The sequence below is a fragment of the Cebidichthys violaceus genome, unplaced genomic scaffold (genome assembly GCF_023349555.1).
Source record: "Cebidichthys violaceus isolate CVI_PGR_0920_01 unplaced genomic scaffold, fCebVio1.0.p SCAF_1, whole genome shotgun sequence".
NCBI classification, from domain to species: domain Eukaryota; kingdom Metazoa; phylum Chordata; class Actinopteri; order Perciformes; family Stichaeidae; genus Cebidichthys; species Cebidichthys violaceus.
In genome coordinates, this window is record NW_027176262.1 from 11,193,229 (window position 1) to 11,218,142 (window position 24,914).

The 24,914-nt window shown below is 39.6% G+C and overlaps 1 protein-coding gene across 8 annotated transcripts in view; it reads right to left on the reverse strand.

The window, feature by feature from the left end:
- The window catches only part of elna (elastin a), a 50,197-nt gene extending 27,530 nt beyond the window's left edge, over positions 1–22,667 (reverse strand). For 4 of the 8 annotated variants that reach the window (XM_068710462.1, XM_068710471.1, XM_068710486.1 and 1 more), the window contains exons 1-5: positions 22,296–22,666; positions 13,151–13,219; positions 12,629–12,676; positions 11,251–11,409; positions 10,539–10,565 (exon numbers count right to left, since the gene is read on the reverse strand). In XM_068710462.1, coding sequence (XP_068566563.1) covers positions 10,539–10,565; positions 11,251–11,409; positions 12,629–12,676; positions 13,151–13,219; positions 22,296–22,371 — 379 coding nt within the window. In that variant the 5' untranslated portion in view covers positions 22,372–22,666. Of the gene's footprint in view, positions 1–10,538; positions 10,566–11,250; positions 11,410–12,628; positions 12,677–13,150; positions 13,220–22,295 lie in introns of all 8 variants that reach the window. The other 4 variants (XM_068710479.1, XM_068710495.1, XM_068710504.1 and 1 more) reach the window with 3 other exon arrangements.
- Between the last annotated feature and the right edge of the window lie 2,247 nt (positions 22,668–24,914).

Consider the following 24,914-nt stretch of genomic DNA (forward strand, 5'->3'; position numbering starts at 1 on the left):
AAATGTGGGCATTGGTCTTGCCAAGGGCTTGGCAAACAGACTGAGCATGCAAGCCCAGATGCTAAGCTAAGCGCCCTTGCAATAATCCATCTCCTTCAAAGCTTTCAGCTCGAGACTCCTCGATTGCTCAACCATCCCCAGATGCACCTCGACGTAATAACAACAGTAATCAATTCTTATATAAATCACACTGATCTAGGGCTTTCCCTTTTCCAGTGTCTCTTGCATTGACACAAGGAATCTGTCTTAGTTGTCTCATTTTTATCAGTGAGCTTCACAAACCATTAGAATGTAAAGTAATTGAAAGGAAACAGACAAAAACAAGATAGTTACAAGAATTTTGGAACATTGCTGATGTCTGAAACTCTTAAAACAACTGTCTGGCTTAAAATGTTCCTTTACGACTGTAGTGTCTGGTCTAGCCTCCAGATTACAGAATGTCTCATGTGGTGTATGTGTTTTGTCATTGTGATTATGCGTGTCAATGGAAGAGAAACATGAAGAGAGTGGAGACAGGCAGGGCTGTGGAGACTTTTAGCTTATTCATCCATCATCTGGCTCACCTGTGCTTACATGTGCATGACCCGACCTGGCTCTGGCAGCTAGCTCAGGGTCGACCTGCACCTGCCACGTAGAGCTCAACTTTCTGATTTGAGATGAGGAGACGCAGACATGCAGAAGTCAGCCTGAGAGGATGCGTGTCTGTGTGTGTGTGTGTGTGTGACCATGAGTACAGGCCTTGGGCAAGGTTTAGACAAGGACGAAATAAAAGAAAAGAAACTTTACAGTATGTAGTTCTGACATCACTAGACACCGGGAAAATGAAACGCTTTCAAGTAACAAATACTACTCTGAAGGTTGTGCATTTTCAAGCTCAAAGTGACATGCTAACAAAATCTGGACCGCTGTCGGTTCCATCCCCTGATTGTATATTGGGAGGAGGGTAGAGTTTTTGTCCAAAAGCTCTCTGTTTAGCCATATTTACACCATCCTGTCAACTCAAAGAAGCATGCTTTTGTTGGACTACTATTGTTACAGCGCGTCAGCTCACACAAATAGACCTGTCTGCGCTAACACATTATTGGAAGTCAACACCAACGTTGTTTGTTGTCAAGAGCCACACACATGGAAAGTCTGCACCATGATCCTGATATCAAATCATCACTTTTCTTTGGTGCTGCTCCCAGTACTTGGTTGATTGCTGACAAGCTGAAGGATTTCTGTACACTAATGGTAGTGGCTTATTTTCTCTGTAACTCTCAAGGCATAATAGGAAGCCAGAGAGACCACTTGAAACCCCAACTGCCTTCAGACCTTGGACCAGCAAACCCTACAAAAAGGTAAACATTCTGAATACAAGACGACAGAAACCCAATACTACCTAAGAAATTGGAAAGTAAGTGATGCAGAACTGCAATGCATCATAGTTTCCTCCATTTAGATTTAAAAAACAGAAAAGAAAGTGTGACAGACACATGGCTTGCTAGCCAGATTCCATTCAGAAAAGACCACTGGATTTCACAGCTGTGCAGTGACAAGTGCACCTGCAGATTGTTGAGGTGAAATTTGGGATGGTGTGGCAGTGAATAATTGAGCATCGCCCAACGGTGGTGATTCATTTGTGGCGGCTTGCTTAAGAATGATCTCATTGAGGGTACACAAGTCTAGACCTTCTCTGACAAGGAAGGAGTCTTGTTTTTAGAGGAATGAAAACATGATGAGGGACAGGCTGCCATTTTCATTGCCTCCTTCTATACCATGTCATGTGCATTGGTATTGAAATTGAAGTCTGACACTGGAATAAACCTGGCCAGACAGCATGACTAGATCTTTCAGTGACCAGTCATGTTCTTAAACTCCAGTACAAGTGATGGATGTGAGCCAGTGTGAACAGACATATCTGGTTTCAATCTCCAAACTGAAACGTCTTGCTCATGCTCCATTGGGGTTAAGTAAGGTAATCTTCTGTTTCAGAACCAGAGGAGTACAAGAAACATTAATCAAATCATTGTCTTCGGCTCTCAGTCTCTTGCTCTTGTTCTCCCCGCTTCTCCATCCTTTTCTCTTTTCTTTCTCTCTTTCCTTTTCAAAAGTTGTGAAGGGGTTGCGCCGACCAGACGTGAGGTGCTAATAGCAGCAGCAACTAGAGGAAGCCAAAAGTGAGAAGCGAATGATGGATTTGCCCGCTCCTTTCCATCTCTTCCTTTTTTCTCCCCCTCTCCCCATTTCTCTACTCTGTGAACCCGCTGGGCCTGGTGAAGGGTTTAATTTAAGAGTGCAAAGAATTCCATGGCAGAGATCCACTGTAACTTACGGCAGACCTGCGGAAAGCAGACTTTGGAGCTGGAGCTCTGGAATGTCCAGGACATTTTTGAGACTTGTTTCTCACCATTTTATTTATTTTAGCTCATATTTAATCATGCAAACTGCCTCAGAACAAATGTCTGTTTTCTGAAAAGCCAAGGGACCGTTTCAAAAATTACATGAGAGCCACAGAAGAAGTGAGTCTTCAGCTAAACACTGGATTTGCTGTACAAACCATCAAACCACAAACACACAAAGAGTAAAGGACGGTTGCAACAAGCAAAGAGGAATGCTATGGCAGTACAAATGCTGCAATAGCACATACAGTGATGGAAAATCTTCATGATAAACTCATCTTCAAAGGCCCTCTGGAGGTCCCCAGACGATCAGCATTTTACTGTGAATGACAGGAAAATTCTGTTCTTCGGCTGTGGTCCCATATCAATTTTCACTTTGAAAGCAAAGGCCACTATTATGTCCTTCACTGCCATGACACCATACTGTTATCAGTATCAAATTATCACACTGTTCTACTTCCAAGTTGGTGGATGGATTGCATTCTTATGAGGTGACGCGGTACAAGCTGGATCAAACAGAATGATGCGAGGTGCTGTAGCGATTCCAGATCGCGTGAGACAAGTGGACACATTCAATCTCCCCTTACTTCCTCTCCCCCTCCTTCTCCTGTGACCTCCCCTGCTCCTTGTCACTTCCAGGTTCTCTGTGTTGTCAGTCACAGGCACTGAGCTGTGAAAAGCTGGACTAGTCACATGTTGGACAAATTAAGCATTCAGAAAGTCACACCACTACACACAAACTGTCTCCCACTCTGGCTGGCGTAAGCCAGCCGACTTTGGCGGCAAGCCTTTCATTGTTTTCACTTTCCTTTTCCATGGAGTCATTGACACTGTCAATGAGAGGTCCCAAAAGCCTCAGCCTCCCTGTTTGCCAGATGACCCCAAGTGCACAATTGTCAGAGCTCCTACGGACAAACAGGGAAAGGGTCTAAGGGCTCCTCATATTGTAACATTTTTGCTTTTGGGGCAGCGTCCAGATCCAAATCAGTGTAGCCATTGTTGGTAGGGGGCATTATTTAAAAAAAATTCTATAGGGGACAATTGCGTCACACTAAATAAGAGAATACGCTCTGTTTCGTTATGTTGTAAGCACTGTAAGCACAATGATGAAGCAACTTTGGATGGTCTCATCAACCCACACATTTTGGCAGGAGAACATATACGTCATCTCTGAGGGGTCTCACTAATGGCCCCAAATGAACGTTAACTGTAACCATTACACACTATGTGGATTACAAGCACGGCCACCGTGCCAAACTACTGTAGGTTGCTTTGCCCAGTGACGTCTGTGGCTGTCTGACCTCACCAGTCAGAATCCTTGTAGGTCTCTCACCTCCGCAAACACATGCTGTATTTCAAACACATCTGTTCTATGACCATTAGTGCTGTCCCTTAATTCAAACTGTGTTCATTTGTACACCATGCGTTACCCCATATCCACTGTGAGTTTGTGATGTCATTGTTTATGCTACAAGTCATAAAGAGCAGAACAAGCTTTGCTATAAGCTTTCAAGTCGACCCCACACTTCTCAGTTTTTCCCAGTTTCAGAGTTGAGAGCCTCTGCTGATCTACTTTTTATCCACTTCTAAAGGAATGTCACAATTGCTCTGCCAAGACTGAGTCCCTGAGTCTGTCTGAGGAGTTATCCTTAACCCAGAGCTCATACCATCGCCCATTTTAGCTTGGCACACACACTAACAGCATGTACTGTAAAGCCAAGCGGACAAGGCAAACACACTGCAAGCATTAGAGTATACAGTAGTACACAGAGTACATGTGCACTTAGAGAATCCTGTTTTTTTTTTTAAACTTCTCACTTCCAATAAGTATGTTCCCAGCCTAGAGAAGTTCAATTGTGCAAATGATGCACAGGGCCAGAAAAACAGTCAACAAACACAGCCATGGTATGTAAAGTTGGCCGACTGTGTTTCCTCTTCCAGATGGTCCACATATGCATCTAACTGTAATTCTACTGAATACTTTTCTGACAACTCAGGGTTGAGACTAGGGTTCAACAGGTCGGCTCAACTCAAAACAAGCACATTGAAACACTGACGTTAGTTTCATTGAGTCAGCCTCAAAAGCATTTCATGTACAGGCTATGATCATTGTGCAGCCATCTGAGGCATTTCAATATGACAAACATATTTGGGTGTTCGACAAAGGAAAACAAGTGAAAATAAAATTGACATAGACAGTGGAAAAGCTGTTTACCAAATTGTACATTACATGTTTGTAGAGGTTATGCAAAATGGGCTAACACATCAGGACACCTACTGTATACGGTCAAAGCTAAAGTCTTTTAAAAAAACCTTCATCTTCACAAGTTATTTAGTCCAGCACCGGGTCGGGATAAGTATTGAGAAAACCAGAAATCCAATACAGCTCACTGAGGTCAGATAATGTCAGTGAGTCATATCATTTCAAAATACAACATTGTTAAAAATGACTGCATTGGGAACAAGCAAAAAAAAAGAATAATTCAAGAATAAATGACTTACTACAGACACCTATTGCATTGACTATTTAAAATCCTACTGCATTTCAAAAGTATTGCTTTAAGTTGTGAAGCAACTGATGCAACATTCTCCCCCTTGTGTTGGACATTTTAATCAGCTACAACTATGCTCACCCAGTGTGGGTGAATAACCCAGAAAACATCATTGAAATGACTTACTCAGCCACAAATCCACAAAACAGGCCCTCAGTTTTTATAGTCTACTTCTACCTATAACTACAACAAGGTCATTCAACTGGTGATCTGTCTTCATGGACTCTTTCCCCATCACTACATAAACATCACTCAGGCTGTGCTGCCAGATGGATGATGGTGGTCCATGCTCCAGACTTGCTGGCAAACGGAGCAGGGGAGAGGTTGTGAGAGCATGCTAAGGGGTGGCTCATCAACTGACCCAAAGGCCATTATACTGGTAATAACATGCTCACAAGAGAACTACCAGGCAAACACGACACACAACAGGCTGGTGAAAGGCTGGAGAGCTGTTATTAAGTCATTGTGAAAGTTTCAGTGCAGTGTGGGGGGAAATACCACAGTTAGTAACTGTAATGTGTGGCATGCCTGACTGATTATACACTAATAAAAAGTAATAAAGCCCTTATCTTTATCTTGCTTTACTCCAATATCACTTTAATTCTTGAGATGGATTAGTGAGATTATCGAAGACGCGAACAACAACATCTGGTGACATCATTCAAGATAAATAGTTGGGGAAACAACATGCATTTCCAATGAGAACAAACAAGCTGTGATGGCTGTGTAAATATTGGGTGAATCGAGTGTAGGGTTGGCGTGGCTCCGACAATAAAAAAACATTCTCCTCTGCAGACTGTTCAAGTTCCAAGATATTGAAAGCTTGACACTGAGACTCAGTGGAGAACAGATTGAGAAAACGGGGAGGAAAGTGCCATCTTTCACAGTTCTTTTGATTTAATAAGCAACACTTGACTTATGGCGTGTGTCTGTGTGTTGAGATACTATATGTCCCCAAACTAATATCTGGATACATATTCAGTATTTGTGTGTGTGTGTGTGTGTGTGTGTGTGTGCACACATGTGCTAATGCTTTGTAATTACACACACATGAACATATTTACATACACTCACAGTTATGCACATTCACATGCAGATGCTTCCAGTCTCTGCCAGCTCAGTATAAGAGTTAAAGTCATGTGAATCGGGTACCAACCTGGAATTGTAAGACTGGTAAGATCTGTGGTAGTGTCAAGCAGTAGTTTGCAAGATGATTTTTTTTTCCTTCTCAAATTTGTGCTTTTGTCTTGTGAACTGCTATACTTTAAAAATATTTAAATTAAACAATTTTAGAGGATAACATCACTTCCATTGGACTTCTCATAACAGACGCACAGTCTATGACAGAGACACTCCAGTAATGAAACGCATATGTGTTCCAGGAGACTGAACCTCCTCCAAGCTCATCTTCTTTTGGCTAAACACTTTCATCAGTAATCTATCAGTCTCTTTTCTTTCTGCAAGCTATCTAAGCATGTATGTGTGAATGACGCATGTGTATACATGCATGAATGCATATAATGTGTGTGTGTGTGTGTGTGTGTGTGTGTGATATACAGTAAATCTTTCCATTTCTCTGCCTTTCCCTGCTCTTCCTGTTGTGAAGAGTTGTCACTCACTGCTTCTTCAAACAATGACCCTAATATGAACCGGAGGGTTTGAAGCAAAAGAATCAGGTGTATTCACGGGCGGTACTGTTTAACTCGTACAAAGATGTACATTATATTGAGAAGTATCCAAAATTTGTACTTTAAAATGAGTGGGTGGGTGATGATCTGCACATGAGCAATATTTATAGCAAAAGCCTTGAATTGAGTACCAGCTTGTTTTGGCCACAGCATGTGAAAAGTCAAAACCACCTCCGTATCTTCTGCAGTCAGAAGCTACTGAAACTCTCTGTTAACTGCAGGTTGGTCTGCTGTCACAGGAGTATCCAAGAATGGATCCAAAGGATACAAGATTGCTGACATTTTGCAGCATTGATCAATGTAATCCATCATCTTAAATTATATGTCTGTTGCAGTTTCTCTAAGCATGACTTCATCTTGCGCATAATTGTTGGGACTATTTTTTTTTAATTTTTTTTCATTACTTCACATTATTATGTGAAGAGGCAGTGAGGAGCCAAAATAAAGGCGAGATAAGAAGTCAGGACAATATCAACTCAACCTCCAGTTTATTTGGTATATTTATCAAGAGCTCATGCAGTCTAGTTCAACAGCCCTGCAATAAATCCTAGCTTCATGGAGGAGGCTGTAGTTTGAGGTGCTGCTGAGTTGTATTGCATTAGGTTGTAAACAGTGGTAGGCTCATATTATCAGGCTCAAGAACGTCCACGACAAACATAGCTTGGGCTGGCCGATCACGGAGGCTCTGTTCGAGCTAACTGCCGATGCCAACTCAAGGGAAGCCCCAAATATCCTACTGCCAGCAGGCCTTCAATTTATTTCCTTTAGTCATTACTATTTTCTATTCAAACACACCTCCCACATACTTTATGTCATACTAAGGATAGCAATAATGAGCGATGTTTCTTATAAGTAGTTGTGTAGACCCTCATTGATCGTAGGGATGAATAAAATATTAGAAAACAAGAGTGGTGTCTATAGTATGATTGATGATTGATGTAGTGTTATGTGACATTGCCAGTTTTCAGACAGTGAGAGAAAGGTGGAATGGACAGCATGTTGTCTTTCCTACCATCTTCAATTTGTATTGTTCTCAGGGAGTCAATTGGCCAGCTAAGCATGGACAGATACGGTAGATATCCCACCCAGAAACATTCTTTCTCAATCTAAAACAGACTACATAATAATAATAATAATAATACTACACCAAAAGCAAAAACAGTAACCTCTATGGTTCTTGTTAACTGTCTCAAAGTCTTCCTGAAAGTGACAAGAGGCTAGCCTAAAAAAAGCAAATTTTTGGCCATAACTCCGTGAGGCTTGAATTTACCTTTGCTTCAGGGAACACAGGAAAGGAGACGGCATCCAACAGCTGTTCGTGAAGACAAGTTTCCTCTTTCCAGCTTTCAGTGTTTTGTCATAGCTGGATGCTGACCGGCTTCACAATTAGTCTAACATTTACAAGGTCTTGCATGAGCGACGCTGCAATTCACTGCAGTCACGCTACTCACATAGCCAGCTGCTGTTCTCCATTATTGGCCAGGCAAGGTGTGTATCTGTGGAATATAATGTCACTGCTTGGCTTCCACACAAGAACTAATGGCAGTTCTCTTGCTGGTGTGTATGACTGTGCATCTAAGAGTAGTTTACCAGTGTTTGGAATTGTGTCTCTTTAGTAACAGAACGCTGCTTCATACCAGTGTGTTACCCTGACCCGCCCGATGGTTTGTTACACTAAACCATCTAAGAAGCTGTCATTGGAAACAGTTTGAAAAAGGGTAGGCACTTTCAAAAAATACTTGTCAGGTGATTAGATGAACCGTCTGTCGATCAAACTCTTACACAAGCGAGTCAGGAGATAAATGTAAACATCTTTTCCAAGTACTCTCCAGTTCGGATATAACTGATGCTATTGCAGCATCCACTCAAACCTTTTTTGGAGCCGCCATTGTTGTCACCTCTCTGCGTCGCCTCACACATACGTAAGCCGCGCCCCTAGCTGCCTGGCAGCATAGCTCATCACTGGAAGCTGATTGGTCTGTGCACTGGTTTACCGGACACAGACGCATTACTTGACGCCTGATAAGATGGATTTCCATGTGATATGTGATCCCGCAATATTTGCAGTGCAAGAAGCCAGCTGCCGTGCAAGATAACTAGTATGTAAGATTTAGCCGGAGTTAGTAGGCAGAAATGGAACATAATATTTATCCATGTTTTCACTGGTGTATAATCACCTGCAATTAAGAATCATTATGTTTTTGTCATCTTAAAATGAGCCCTTTATATCCACATAGGGAGCAGGTCCTCTTCAAACAGGGACAAACCAAACAGAGGTGAGCGGAGGGGTGTTTCGTTTGTTGCAATCTGCAATCTCACCGCTATATGCTAAATTCTACACAACTCCTTTAATTAATAAAAAAGGTCAACAAATTTTCAGATGCTAGAAGCATATATTTTCTTCTGGACATAAACCAAACACTTTCAAACTGCTGCAGATGGATTCAACCAGCCATTGTGAGAGGCTTACCTGCTGGTGAACTGTAGACGTACATTTGTACAGTAATGTAATACTTCTACACGGTATGTGAAAAAAAGATGGAATGGCAATTGCCAATATGAAAAGCCACCACTGATGGAAACCAACATTGGCAGATAATTGAACACCATTACAATAGCGATTACCTTGAAGCGGAACATATTACAACCCCTTAGTGAAATTGAAGTCACTACTTTCATTTAAAAAATGTGTAAAACCTTTGCTGACCCCGAATTGTGTGTAAAAGCTTTTCTGTTTTTTCCTACAACAGGACTAGATTGTGAGGGAGCAGCCAGACCCACATTGCATTGATCTCAAAAACACAAGGAGCTGCTTTTATTATTGTATGCCATGCACTATAGGGAGAACTCTAATGCATACAAAAGCCAAGGCAATACTTCCTAAGTAAGGCTCTGCTGATCCCAGCCAAAATAAACCTCCACCAAATACTGGATATTAGGTCATTTTCACAAATTGGCTTTCTGAAACTCTTGTTAGAGGGCAGAGGCGGGGCACTCCAGTGGGACCCTTCTGTAACCCACTTGAGCGTTATCAGGACTATAAGACTATTGCTTTGTTCCTTATCTTGCTAAACACATAGAGGTGGGCTGAGATTGTATCAGCAATGCTTACGGAAATTAAATGATGGCTAAACATTGCTAAAGCGCCAATGCGGCGTACGTAGACTGTGATATGGCAAAGGAAAATATTTACTGTATGGTATCAGAGAGAAGGGTAGTGGTAAATTTCAACACGGATGTTTCCAGATATTGTCAGAGTCTGGCGATACAATAACATTAATCAGTGCTCTGGCACCATTGTTTGGCAGGCGTTGATGGCCATTTGCACTTTGCCAATCATCACTCTCTAAAACAGCAGAGGTGTAGGAGTCGTGGAATCTGTGCACAGTCCCACCCAGTCAGGACGCCCCAAACAGCTGCAAAGCCAGTGTGAACCCACCCCGACGAAAACACAGGGGTGATAAGAAAAACTTGGTGACAACCAATCAAAAGACTGTTTCTCGTCAGCTGGTGCCCTGCATCTGTGTAGGTCTTCCTATTCTGTTGGTGTGGGAAAAATAATGTAGTCTATACATTTACCTACATTATCCACCCCATAACAATACATTATATTTCCTTCCTACCAAGGCACTTCAACAGTATATGTAGTGCTGAGGAATGTTCCATGTCGTTAACAAAACAAATCGGTTCACCTCTATTACAGTACTGCTTTACAGCTATTACTGTATTGTACTGTGCTGCATTGTAAGAACACAGGGTTGTGACTACATCTTCAAAGTATTTCATAAAACTGTTTAATGTACAATTTTTTTTCACAAGACAAATATAAGTACATACAGCATAAAACCTGCCCTTTCTTTTATTTTTCACCACTTTCCACAAAACTTAGTACCATGATGATAAATGTACCAACTTACCTGGTTTAGGGGGCTTCCCACCTTGTCCTATGGGGTGAAAACAAGCAAAATGCATGTGAGGCTATGCTTTTGCCCTGTAATATTGAAATATTTTACATGTGTGTATATATATATATATATATATATATATATATATATATATATATATATATATATACACGTACACACACAAATAACTGAAGAACATTTTACATTTTGTTTCAATGGCATTTTACAGAGTCTCCTCAAAGCAATTGTATGCTGATCAATCTTGGAACCCATCAGCTATTGTTCTAAAGACAAAAAGTTAACCTCTGGTCATTGTTTACAGTCTGATTAGCAACTTGAGACACGAGAATGGAGTTGGAGTTGAGAGATGTCTACGACCGGATTGTTTCATTGATAGCCAGTTAACACTCTGTTAACAGTTTATTTTTTTAGCTAATAAAAAGTTCAATTCTCATCAGACGATAGCGGATGGGTTCAGTGAATGCATTTTGACCAATACTTTCTGCCTCTTTCGCTCTCCACACAGACTGTTTACCAAAGCTCACTCAAACGTGATAGTAAATACTATTTGCACTACAAACAGAAACCAGAAGGTTCCAAAACAGTGTCCCGTTGCATACATATTCTGCATTCTTATGCAGATATCTCTCTATACACATTATATGCTGATTGACTCTGCTAAAACAAAAAAAGTGTCAGCAAGACTTTATTCAAATCTTCATACCTGCACCCAGTCCTCCAACACCCAAGCCATGGTGCCCAACACCTCCTGGCACCAGACCACCATGCCCAACACCTCCTGGCACCAGACCACCATGCCCAACACCTCCTGGCACCAGACCACCTTGCCCCACACCGCGTCCTCCACCTCCATAACCTCCTACTGACAGGGTGAAATGGTGACAGGTGTGATCGTGATCAATACTGGCATCATCATTATTGTTGTCAACAATTATCATTATCATTTGCTAACAAAGTTCATGTCATGTTGCCATGTCATTATCCTTTAGGGATATCAGTTAACATCCTGATAATCATTACTTACCACTGGGAAATGTGTAACAGGCCTCACATTTTTAAATCTCAAACCTCATAATATTTTCCAATGAACTGGCTAAACAACAGTGGTTGGCCCCACACACATTGTTTATTGCCACAGCAATATCCCTAGGATTTAATTATTCTTAGCCTGTGGTGGTTTGACAAGGAAGTCTTACAATGTGTTTCCTTCAGATCTGACCGAAAAAAAGTTGAGTGTTTACAAGGAATTTGTCTGTAAAACTATTTCTTCTTGTTTTAGTTAACATACTAGGTTTTTCGACAGAAACAAATTACAAACACCCACTAACAAATTTCAACTAACAGTTTAATAATCACAATTACAACGTCTCAACACATGATTTCTTGCTGCAGTCATGGTGTAAGTACTTGTAGCTATAAACAGGTTGAAGGAGGTCAAACTTGTTCAGCAAATGGGATCTGAAGCCATGCCAGGACACTGCCTACGGATGGTGAACTGTTGCTAAAGTGGACTGTGCATGCAGAGCTGAGTTTATCTGCTATGGAGGTGTGAAATGACTAACACCAGATAGAATATCTGCGGTTGAGCATGAAGTACAAATGTTGGAATGGCCATTTGGACAACACAATCAGGACCCTGGGAAAGCAACACTGTTTTTATGACTGAGATTATCATATGGAAAATATTTCATTTATAATGAGCTATGGCAAACATTTCACATATGAACCTCTGCAGCTCGATTAAGATCAACCTGGAATAAAGTTCAATACATTATTAAAAGTATAAAGTTACACTTAGTTGACAGAATTATTGAATAACCAAAAAGCAATGAGTTAAACATTTGATTCATCATTAAATCCCCCAGGTATCAGGGGCTCATGAAAAATATATTCAAGACCGATTTCTAAAAATTTTACAATATTATTTTCTACATAGAAACAAATCTTTTTTTATATATATATCCTAATCATTGAACAGTAGTGCACCAGTTCACTAAAAATCAGATGTGATTATTATAAACATATTTTATACAGTAGATGGGGGGAAAATAAATCATAAATCCAATGTTTCTTCTACTCACCTGCAGCTTTAGCTGGCTTATAGCCCACAGGGACTCCTCCAGCAGACCCTTGTAAAACAACAATCAAACAGAGAAGAGTTATGGTTGGCCTACATGTCATGATGTAATAGACAGTTTTTTGGCCCAGCAATATATTATTACACCAGCTGACTTTCATCCTACTTTCTTTCAGGACACCAGGAGAGCGTGTCTTGTGTCATATTAAACATGTATGCATGTTAGTTTTTATATTATGACAGACCAGAGGTCCATACAGACGTGTGTGTGCTTCAAAATCTATGTTCCACTTTAAAATGTGACCATACATATAGTATATACTACTTCTGTGAGTATATTTACTTTTAGTCCAATTGCAGGTTCACATTCAGATATTGTTATACAAGTGTTTCTTTTTAGTAAAACTTCTGGACTACAGTAGTATAATTCAACTGTTATAACTTGCTAAAAACAAACAGACTTTGTTTGTTGTGCCTGTGTTACTTTTCTTTAAACTGTCCAGACAGTCATTGGAGCCTCTGTTACCTGGAAAGAATCCAGTTCCTGGTCCAGCGCCTCCTGGTCCGATCCCAGCACCAGGTGGTACATACACACCTCGAACACACAACAGAGAAAGAAAAGGTCATCGTCTATCACCAACACTCGTGACACTAGCTAAAAGTGTCATAAAAGTATTTTTTTTTATTCTTCTTTTATTGCTTGCAACAGCATTTCTGGACAATAACCCAATTTATTGGATAAACATTTCTAAACACTTTGATCATCTGTGAAAGAAATTAAAAACGGAAATCTGTCCTTGGCATACACATTTGCCTCAGGTCATAGCAGTGATGTGGCAAACACAATGCAACGTGAACACTGCTGCTCCAGCCAGAGCCAAAGTGAAAGCAACAAAAAAAACGACTTAATAGGCTTGATCAGGAGAACATTCCAATTGTTTTCATTCTGATGAGGTATTGCAGTTGGAGACCTTCTCTCCGAAAGCTGCTGCAGCACTGTGGACACCCTCAACCCCCACCTACATCCCCTAGCCTCATTTCACAACTGATTGTTGGCTGCAAACAAGAATAATTCCTGAAATGGTCATTCTGGATCCCAGACATGTGGCGTCATGTATGCAAGAGCAGAAGCAGAAATAAAAGAAAGGAAGGCTGAAAAAATGCCTATAGTTGCTCTGGGACAACTAACAGCTAAATCCAACAAGGCTGGTGAGCTTAGGCCAAAAATACAAAGTTATATTTTTGAGGGAAAAACATGGTTTATATCACTAAAATTGAAAGAATGGAGCTGCAGGACCACAATAATTATGTTTAATGGCCCTTGCATGTGTTGGGAGGCCAATTCATTTAAACCACATGTCAAAGGCGTTCATGTGTTTATTAGCGAATGCTGTGTGAACACTGTGCTTTGAGTTCTGTCCACTGAGTGTGTCCATTGGGGAATGAACATTACAAGGTATTACTGTCTGATTTAGTTAAATGAAAATTGATGACACATGCCACTGAAGAATGCCAAAAAGCCCAAATCTATGCAGTTTATTAAAAATGCCTGCAATATTGCTCCATTGAAATGAAGAAGACTTCAACCTTTTCACTAACAAGCTGTGACATATTTAATGGGTTTGTGCCACGATAACCTCAGTTCTATTGCACTGGTGTGGTTAAGAAATTGAGCAGTGAGTGCCAATCAATGGAAGAAATCAGTGAAGTGCATTGTTCAGAAGTATACTCTAAGAATCAACTGTTGGTTGGGTTCTGAAGATATAACAGCATATAAAGGATACTGAGAACAAATAAATGTGGGTTAAGTAGCTTGTAAAGAAAATAACCAAGGAAGTATTCCTTAATTTTGGGTAGAAATAATTTGATATTTTTTCAGCAGTAGTTTAAATAGGAACAGTAATGGCAGCAGCTGTGACTTTGTACACAAAATTCCTCCCTGAAAGAACATATTGACAGATGAGAGGGAGGTAGACTTTTAACTCATCCCAACTCATTTAGATCTCCGAGTTGAATAATGGTAGAACTAATCAGTTTTCTTGGGGTTTGGCTTGCAATATTGAGGACTTACCGAAGAACACTCAGAATCCTGCAGGCTCAAATAAAAATGAGGAATAAATAATAAAGTCCAGGGTTATGTATTAAATTATCAAGTGGCTTAGTCAATGCAAGTAATGTGTGTGCATGTGTTTGCAGTCAGTTTGCCCATGCCATTGGCTTCATGGCAGAGAACTCAGGTGCAGGCACCACACGACGGGGGTTGGAGTGATTGTTCTCAATTCTGCTCCTTCATTTCACAATCAAAAGGAGGATTTCCTGTCTCTGCACTGCATGCGACGTAGGAGGGAGTGTGTGTCTGCTCCAGTTTTCCTCTTGCTTAGAATCCCATCGTGCTACTGTAGCACTGTTACAGGGTGCATTAGGTTCATTGTGACCGGGCATCCAAATAAGGCACATTCTGACATCGGCCAAGTGACCTGACCTATGTCAATACATTTGAAGATTTCTTCATGATTATCTTAATTATAGTCATCATCATCATTCACATACGTTCCTTGTGAACCAGGCCAGGTCATATGACTGTACTGGATTGTGTGTGAGGGACAAGATTGACTTGTATAGCACAAAAGATTAGACAAGCTTATCTCCAGTCAAGAGATTGCCATGAGTTTTTGTGATGTAAATAATGTTGATGAATAAATATATTACCATGTTGTGACTTGTAATAGTGATTTGATCTTGCCAAAACAATGGCTTTTCTATTAAAGGATAAGAAAGTAAGAATGTCAAATATAGCCTTATATCTACTGTACAAGTTTAGCAAACTAGAGCATGATACGTTAAAATCTCTTTCTTAAAACTATATTATTCTGCTTGGGACAGGTCCATTACAGTAAAATACAGCAGGATATGTGAGAAAATTGCATAACTTGTTTTTTAGACAGTAAATTATCTATAAAATAATGTTGTTTTTTTCCCATCTCACCATACATATCCCAACCAACCAGTAAGAGTAGCTGCTGCAGAGACAAGGATGTGATAATTCACCACCACATGAGCTACTTTCCATGGAGCGAAGATGGGCCCCACCTTTAGCCCACATTTTAGAGGCAGTGTGAATTCACAAAAAGTTGAAGTGATGCATGTTTTGAACACAGAGTTAAAAAATGTATAAATAAAGTAAAAAAATCTACTTTTATACATTTTGAAGTTACCTTGAGGATGATTACTGACATCCATACCACTTGTAGGCATATCTAAACAATCATTATGGACTGTGTTTTTTTCCTTTTGTCTGAAATTGTTATAATTTACTTTAAGAAACACCCATTTTTCCTCAGCTTGTTTCATCTTGTGAAGTCTTAGTGATTAGTGAATCTTAGTGAACCCCAGTGCTAAGAATAACAGCAATAGTTTTTTTTATAACACAGAGGTGTTTTAGGGGGAAAATCCTGTTACCACTTGACACATTGTTAATAAATCCCAAATCTAACAAGGAAGCACAATTCCTCAGCTTCCAGAGGAATTCAATTTGTATTTATACAACACAAAAAGGAAAAAGCTTAGATAAAAATCTTTTTCATAAACAACATATGTGTGCGAATGTTTTGGTCTCTCCAATTGTATCGTGTCATGTTCTGAATGTCGGCCTAGAAAGTATAAAGTGACATGGATCAACTATTTCACTGGTAAGATATTTTACCTGAGCATCAATAAAATTCAATGTGATTCTTAAATTCCACAGTGTATGTGGACATTTTATAGTGTCTTTAAACACTTTTTATGGGGGATATGGGTTATTGGGTTCATGAATAAAGATAGACTAGAAGAGAAGTTAGGTAATTGGATGTAAGAACTTAGTTTGTAATTGAATAAAGCCAAAGCCAATGATGTTTTTTTCTGTAGTTCCTCCCATGTTAATGACAGTCTTTGCAATTGCTCTTTGTAACATAAAGTTTAGTTTTACTTCATCTACACCAAACTGGTGAGTAATGTTATATTTCTACTACCCTGCGCTGTGGTTGTTTAATATTTGGTCTATCACAAAATAATTACAAAGAGTTGATAGAATACTTTTTTTGGTACATTCAAAAAGAAACTCATAGGAGAACATACACAACACTTACACATGCAACCTCACAAAAGTTATTACAGCATTTCCCATCCTTTACAAAAGACTTACAGTACAATTACCATTCCTGATCACAGTGCTGCACCCCACAGAGCTTGGGAAGTCCTGAGGAAAACTATTCTGTAATGTGTTTTTACTACTTTGACCACCTGACATTTACACAACTCTGCAACACTATTTCCATCACTCATGATAAAATGGAAAAATATTTTGGCAAGATGATAACTGTTTGCTGTGTTCAGACTTATCCAAAACCACTGTCCCCGAAGAGGAGGTTTGGATTTTCTCTTTATAGAAAGCTCTCATACTGCAACCAAGAGCAACAGTGCATTTAAGCAAACACTGCGGTTGCTGGCACTCTTACATCTCCTGTTATCAGACATGTGACAACTGGCTCACTATCAGCCACCCCTTCCACTGTCTATTTTCCACAGCATGTGGAGGGTAAAAGAGGAGAGTGTGAGGAGCATTAAATAAAGTAAAAATTTAAATGGGAAAGTCAATCTTTTTCTTGCACCCACCTCAACCCAATCCCGGAACCCATCTATCACTCTGACGATGGACTACCCAACGTGATTAGTGACTACTACTCGGACTACAAACAGAAACCAGAACTCTTCCGATGCCAAATTCCTGTCCCGTTGCCCATATAGATAAACCTCAACTTGACTCCGCCTTCGCTTTCTACACTTGCCCAACCTTGTTTTAGTGACACTTCTCTAAAGTAGAACATCGGTTTGAGGTATGCACTGGCAAACAAGCTCAGAGCCCACAGATGGCATTATTTTAAAGCCTCAGAAAATCAGATTCTAATCTTCTCATTGTTTAATTGCTGGCTTTTGGGGGTCTTGGGTGAAGTCTTCCTACGGAAAGCTGACAGGGTATCATTACAGAATTAGGAAAGACATGGATTTTAAACTAAAAAAGGGGTTTGTAACGGCAGTGGACTCTGCTGTAAGTATTTCAGAGTTGAACATGACAAAAGAATATGCCACGGTTGAAGATAACATCAATGTGATATCACAAAAAGCTAGTGGAATAATAATTTACATTATGACTCCAGTCCATAAACTGATTTATGCAACCATAGGTGCAATGTCAAATGGACCATAAAGAGCTACATTCACTATTGTGATAGATGTGAAATGTCAGACTAAATACAATGTGCCGTCTCTTTCTTTCCTCTATCTTAAGCTCTTTCAACAAAATATATATGATGTGACAGTTGAAAATAGAAGCAATATGACTGAGTTGTATTTGCTGCTGAAATAATGAGTATAGGACATAAAGCCATTTTTTTTTTTCAAAACTGAAATCATGCATTGGAATGTAATATTGTGGCCCAACATCTGAATTGTGAGAAAAAACATAACTGAGTGAGGAATCATCAATCAGATTTATGAACAAAATATTGACAGTTTCACTTTTACAATATCCTGGCAAGGAAAAAAGCAGTTTACATAGTTGAATAGGGAAAGCATAAAACCTATGATTTATGTGAAAGAGAACAAAATTGATGATCATCCAGTCCCGTCTGCAAACGTTTCATGTGGGAACAGGACATATTATTCAATACTTGTGTTGCTTAAACCTATCAAAACTTTCAAAGTAGTTTGGTTTGGTTTAAACCAATTATTGATGCCAAAGGCCTAATGTGCCATGTTTACCCTCGCCCTCTCCCACAATGTTTTCATGCCAGAGGATTTTGATTACATTGACGTAATGTGTTTAATCTTAATTTTATTTTATTACCATCTTGTCTCATCAGTTCATCATCAGTTATGGCTTTTTATAAAAAACTATTTTCTATATTATCGTTGTGCTCATGTTGTCTGTAAACCTAGAAGGAGTTGGACATCAGTGGGCATTTAGTGGGTCAAGATGAAAACATTCCTCTCGGGAGCAATTTCAGACTGCTGGCCCAGTGAGGCTGCTCGTTGCAGCTAACAGCCTGGTGAGGGCTGCTTACAGAGTGGCTGGAATGAATCATTTGAGTTAATGTGCTTCTTTGTTGAACACTTGGCAGAAGTTTTTTGCAGACCAAACATCTGACTGAGACGCTAGGACTGACTTTCATCCACAACCAAAGAGTAAGAGCTAAACAAATTATTAATTGATGTGTTTTTTCAGCAATAGAGCAGACTTGCTATTATGTAAATACCCTAACAGTAACTGTGCACATTCAGTATATCTACATATGTAAACGTGATACTTTTGTGAGAAACCTGTAGGCGTTTGACTCACTGACTCGTGATCCAACATTCTTACAACTCAGCCATCCATTTCTGAAAGACTTGGATTGTATCACACAGTAAATCAGGTTTGCAAAGATAAAACTACCTCAAAAATGATGAGTATAGTGCAAAGGAGTTGTACCCTAGACATTTACAATGCAGTCCGTTTTAAATTACATGTCTATTAAAACAACACATCCATCCCAAACATCCAGTATTCTCACTATAACAGTCTTAAGAGTAGTTACAGTAAAAATAGTAATTGGAAAAAATGTTAGTAATCGCTTCTGGCTAGGTGCTTTGATGCAGAAAGTGACTTCCCAGCCAGCCATCATGCTTTAATGTAAAACTGCAAACTGTGGATGAAATTGTCCAATCTCCTAACACTTTCTCAGGATGTGTGCCAGAGTAAGACATACAATACATGGAATAACAGTTCTTTCACAATAGCAAACCTTGGTCAGTCAGTGGTTGTAACCAAAAGGCTCCTTCCCAAATGATTACTGAATGAGGTCACCTCACTACAAATTACACCAAACCACTAAACATCAACAAATTAAAAGGACTTTGTGGGGCCGACATGAAAGATGTTCAAGAAATTGAACAAAAGCTCACATAAAAAACTTCCATGTATTGCTCAGACATTACTTCAAATGGTCTATTTCTTTAGAGTAATTGAGCACTGGGATGCCAACTGTGTGTGTCACATTAATCCAGTATGCTGTGGTTGGCACTCGACCTTGCCAGAAGAGGAATTAGAGCCAGAGAGGTGTCCACAACACATACTACGAATAAAGCCTGAAGCACCACTTGCTTGGGCAATCAAGACAATCAGTTTGGGTATCTAACATCTGACAACTATGGCATGTCATCCACTCTGTTTGTTTTTAATTTCACATACAACCAGGCGAGTGTCACTGATTAATGTATTAAATTCCTCTGAAGTCTCAGTGCTGAACCTGGCCAATGCCAAATGAGGCAAACTGGCTTCTAGAAGCACTAAAGAAAACATCCCACAACCCCTTCAAATCTTAGCAGACTTTGAAGGAACAGATCAGCTATGTTCCCCTTTTCATCGGCCACTGTCATTAAACTAATGACTTTGGCACAAGTCCACCTGCTGGATGTTCAGGTTTTCTGGAGGAATACAACATATATCAAGTTAAGAAACAGAGAAACATGATACTTTATACACTGGGCATTTACAATGTAAAAGTACATAATGAACAACAATGTTGGCATCATTTCAAAGAGAATCTGCAAATACCTAATGAGCTGTTCTCTCTTCCTTTCATTGGGGCAGTGAAAAGTTAGCTTGATTAAACTCCTAAATTGAGGAATCTATTCAAAGAATTGTATCAGCTGACAAAGGTCTGGGTTTGATTCGGTTATCAAATGTTGAATAAATAATAGAGGCCACTGAGCCCAAGCTGCGTCAACACAACCTCCTCCGTCGTACAAGGGAGCACCACCAAACATACTACAATACCTGCAAGGTTATAGGGTAACATGCCAGGGGGCATGTTTATTAACATACTCCTTCCCAGATGTTTTCTCTAGGAGCATAACTCATTTACACTTGTCGATGCCAAAAGCCCTGCACTACTCCATAATTCAAGGGTTGAATTCTTACCACCATAAGAGGTGTTTTCTGTGCAGAGGCAATAAACGAGTGCATTTGGGGTGTTAATGAGGTTAATGTTACTCACAGATAATTTACCTTTGTGCCAGCCAAGAGAGTTTTTTTTTTTCAAGTTAGAGTGTACAGACATAGATGGAACTACTTTGAGTGCCACAGGTTATGAAAGACAATCTCAACACTCACTTGAGATCAAAGATTTGTTGCAAAGCCAATATTGATATTAGCTGCCTCTACCTGCTACATAATTTGTTTGAATGTACCTTAAAATGTGGTTGGCACAAAGAAAGGATGAATGTGCTATAGAGAGAAGAGGGGCAAATACATTCTTAGATGATACATCTATGACCTTACAAAAACAGACGTTGTAAACTTTGTCAACATGATTAAATTAGAGGAAGCTGACAACATAACTATGAAAAAATTAGACTTCATATGGAAAAAATGTTTCTTTTAGGAATCTAACAATCTAAACATAATGGATCTAAAAGGACACTGAACGATAAGGAACACCAACAGCTGTGACTTTTAGGAAAATAAATACAACAGAACATGGACTTGATTCCATCATACCCAGCCCCAGATGTTAAGCATGTTTTCCAGTTTGGGGCTGAATAACTCAAAGAATCTCAGCCAAAACACGGACCAAGAACCTCATCAAAGCAATGCAGAAAAGGGAGAAAAAGCTAACTTCCAGGTTGAATGAGAGTGGGAGGAAAGGCATGCTCACTACTCTCTCACACCGTCTGTAACAGATAAGCCATAACTTTAAACTGCACTTGAAGCTAACCCCTCAAATCTGCTTCTTAAATAGACAGAACAGTGCTACTACTTCAAGAAAAGAAGGTCAGAGCTTTCATTGGGGGTGAATTTAAACCAAGTGGTTTTGCTAAGTGGAATGAGACCAGCTGGAGAAATTTCTCTTCCCGACATGTTATAGAATATGGTTTCAGCCATGTAAGCATACACTTTGTGTGTGTGTGTGTGTGTGTGTGTGTGTGTGTGTGTGTGTGTGTGTGTGTGTGTGTGTGTGTGTGTATGGGATTTAACTGTCTGAAATAAAATAAAAATGCATATCCATGACAAAATAGTATAGAGAACCATGCAATGAACAGTTGTTTTTTTATCGAATTTGTATTATTATGAATTTACGATGCCGGGTTATTTCTTTCAATACCAATTCAAAGCCATGAGACAATAACATCTAACAGCAGTGAGATGGAGCACCACTACTCAGGGCTTCAGTAAGGGTGCAGAAGAGCTGCCAGATCTTTCATTTTCATTACTGCAGCATGCAGCTTTATATCATCATGCATTCATAGCATCAAACCAAAACTACACAACAATGAAATTGCAAAACTGTCTGTTTTAAATTATAACTTGGATAAAGCCAAAAGAAACACTAAAACAAGTTAGCACTAAACACCATAGATTTATTTCATATAAATATACACTAAATTACACTGTAACATATAAATAATCAATGGTTTGTATATCTAAAAAATGTTTCAATCAAAATAAGTGAACGCATTCACTGATACCTTGTAAGTATCAGCAAAGCTTTTAAGTACTTTAGATGGTTTTATGTCAGAAATACAAACATTGCACCTGTTCTAAGTCTGTGATTGATGCAGCAAAAATATATTCACCTGTAGCTCACACTTACCTCCTTGAAGAGAAGGCTGAATCAGTGCTAAGAGGAAGAGTCCAAAGAGGAGCAACAGAATGTTTCTGTTAGCCATCTCGCTGGAAAATGCACCACCCCTCTCCCGATCAGCTGGTTTTATTCTCTTCTAACTAAATACCACAAGCCCGAAGTCTTAAAGAGCGGGAAAAAAAGGTGAAAAAAGGGAAAAATATATGAGACTCGACGTAATTAAAAGAGGGCAAAGACTACGGTTCAATAGATCACTTTGCTTTTTCCCCCCTCTATGTCTGGTGTTGCTGTTTTTATTCTGGTGACTCCTGCCAACAGTACAGACGCTGCTGCCAGCAAGGAAAGAGAGAGAGGGAAAGAGACACACACAGAGGGAGAGAGAGGGATAGACAGCCCCCCCAAAAAAAAAAAATCATCCAGAAGGAATTGAACTGTCTGCCAAGCATTTGCATTGAATACTGAGCATACTTATCTCTAAGAGTCAAAAGAGAGACTGAGCAACATACCTAGATAATTACCTGTTCTCCATGCGCAAATTTGTTACTGGTTCGTTTTCAACACAAGCAGTTACCTTTCTTTTTTTGTTTTTCTTAATGAAGTCACCCAGAGAACTTTGAGGCAGAGCAACTATCAGTGTGTGTCTCCAAAATATCAGAATAAGACATTACAAACTCAGTGACTGCAGGAATACGCTGGAACTAGCAGTGCACTGTGCCTGGCAGTCCATGTGTGCAAGCCAGTCCCAGTAGTTAACGAAAAAGGAAAACTGACGGCATCACACATAGATGACCAAGTGCAAAGAACCCAAGAAACATCAACCTGCTGGCCTGAGCAGTCTTCATCAGGATAATTGTCCTTGTCAGTCATGTAACAGAGATCGAAAGTAGAGCGAGGACCAACCTCAGTTCATTCTAAATGTTAGTGACTGCTAGAGGACTTGACCTCTGGACCATCAATCATCGTATTATATAGTTTCTTCAAAAACAGTCCTACCTACTGATTTCAATTAGGAGTTCAATCGTCTTTGTGCAGATTCATCTTGCCTTAACACGTCTATAGCCATAACTTAGGAAACACCTTACCGCAGACAAGGCTGTCATTGTCCATCTTTTTGTTCCGCCCTGGGACACATTTTTGGGATTTCAAGTGGAAGAGGTTGAGTAGAGGTAGTTTTTACTGGCAAGAGCTGCAGCCAAAGTCGTTACTCTCTCAGACACAAACCTGACAGACGGGGCTGTTGCACGCATGCTAATGGCTTCTGCTTTCCAAGAAACACAGTATCCTTCATAGTAGTGACGTCCTTCAATAGACTTTTTATTCCCTCATGCTAATTTCCTTAAATTAAGGTCAAGCATCCTTAGAAAATCACCCTACACTTGTCATGCCACTAATGCGCACATTTCGATACCTATGTAGAGCATAGATCTCAATTTTTCCCAGTTATTAAAAAAAAAGATACTGTAAAAAACAAAGCCAAGCATTATTGTTAGATTGAACATTGGAAAATACAAGGGTCTGATTAACAAGACCATAAACCTAAATGACAGACATCAGTTTAATTCATTATTCTTGTTAATCTCAAAAAGTTGTCAAGCAGGTGATAGGAATATAAACAAATTAAATGCATGGTGGCCCTGAGAGGTCAATGCACTGTAAATGAAGAAAACACCTGCACATAGACAAAACATAAGCAAATGAAGAAACATCTTGACGAACTTCACATCTGTTTGTCATATGGATTGTCTATATTAATAATTGTATTATGTTTGTCTATTCTGGGCTGTACGTTGGTGTGGTGGCTAGAACTGTTGCCTCACAGCAAGAGGGGTCTGGGTTTGATTCACGGGCCTTTCCCCCACGAAAGAGGTTTGTTTTTGGAGGGTCGAAAAGGACAGAGGGTGTCATATGCTGTACATATTGTAAAGCCCCCTGACAAAAATTTGTGATATTGGGCTATATAAATAAAACTGACTTGACTTGAACTGACAGACCTGGATATTAACTTACCACAACAGGTTTGTATATAAGCTCATTGAATTGTTTAGTTTGATTCAACAATTTAGTTTTGCTTTGTTTTTTCTCAGGGCACACCTGAGATCCCATTGCACTAATGTTGCAACCATTTCAGCAATGGTAATTTATAACTGCTATATTCCTATAGCAATCATACATACCAGAATGAGGATATTAAAGAGTGAAACATCTGTTTTTTTCAGGGAACTCATTAGATACATGACGAAAAAACACACTGAATAAGTTTGAAAAAGCGATTACAGTAAATAACAAAGAACATCTGAACTGCTCCCAGCTCCTATGATTACAGTAAATTCTTAGTTACGGCCAAACATCAGGAGGACACTGACCTAATGCTGTATCCTACAGGGTACTATACTTTCCACATTTGATTTAAAACCAAAAGCCCCAGGTGACTATTCTGTTCGGGAAGCAAAAGTGTATTCTGGATGAGGGTAGTGTTTTTCTCCATTTATTTGCATGTCTAAATTTCTAATATAGCTCATGTCTGGTACTCATTCTTTGGGCTGAGTTGAATGGTGTTTTTGCCAAAAAGGCTGAGATTGAACATAGACTTTGGATGAGGGATGATGAGGGGTCACACAAAACCTACTG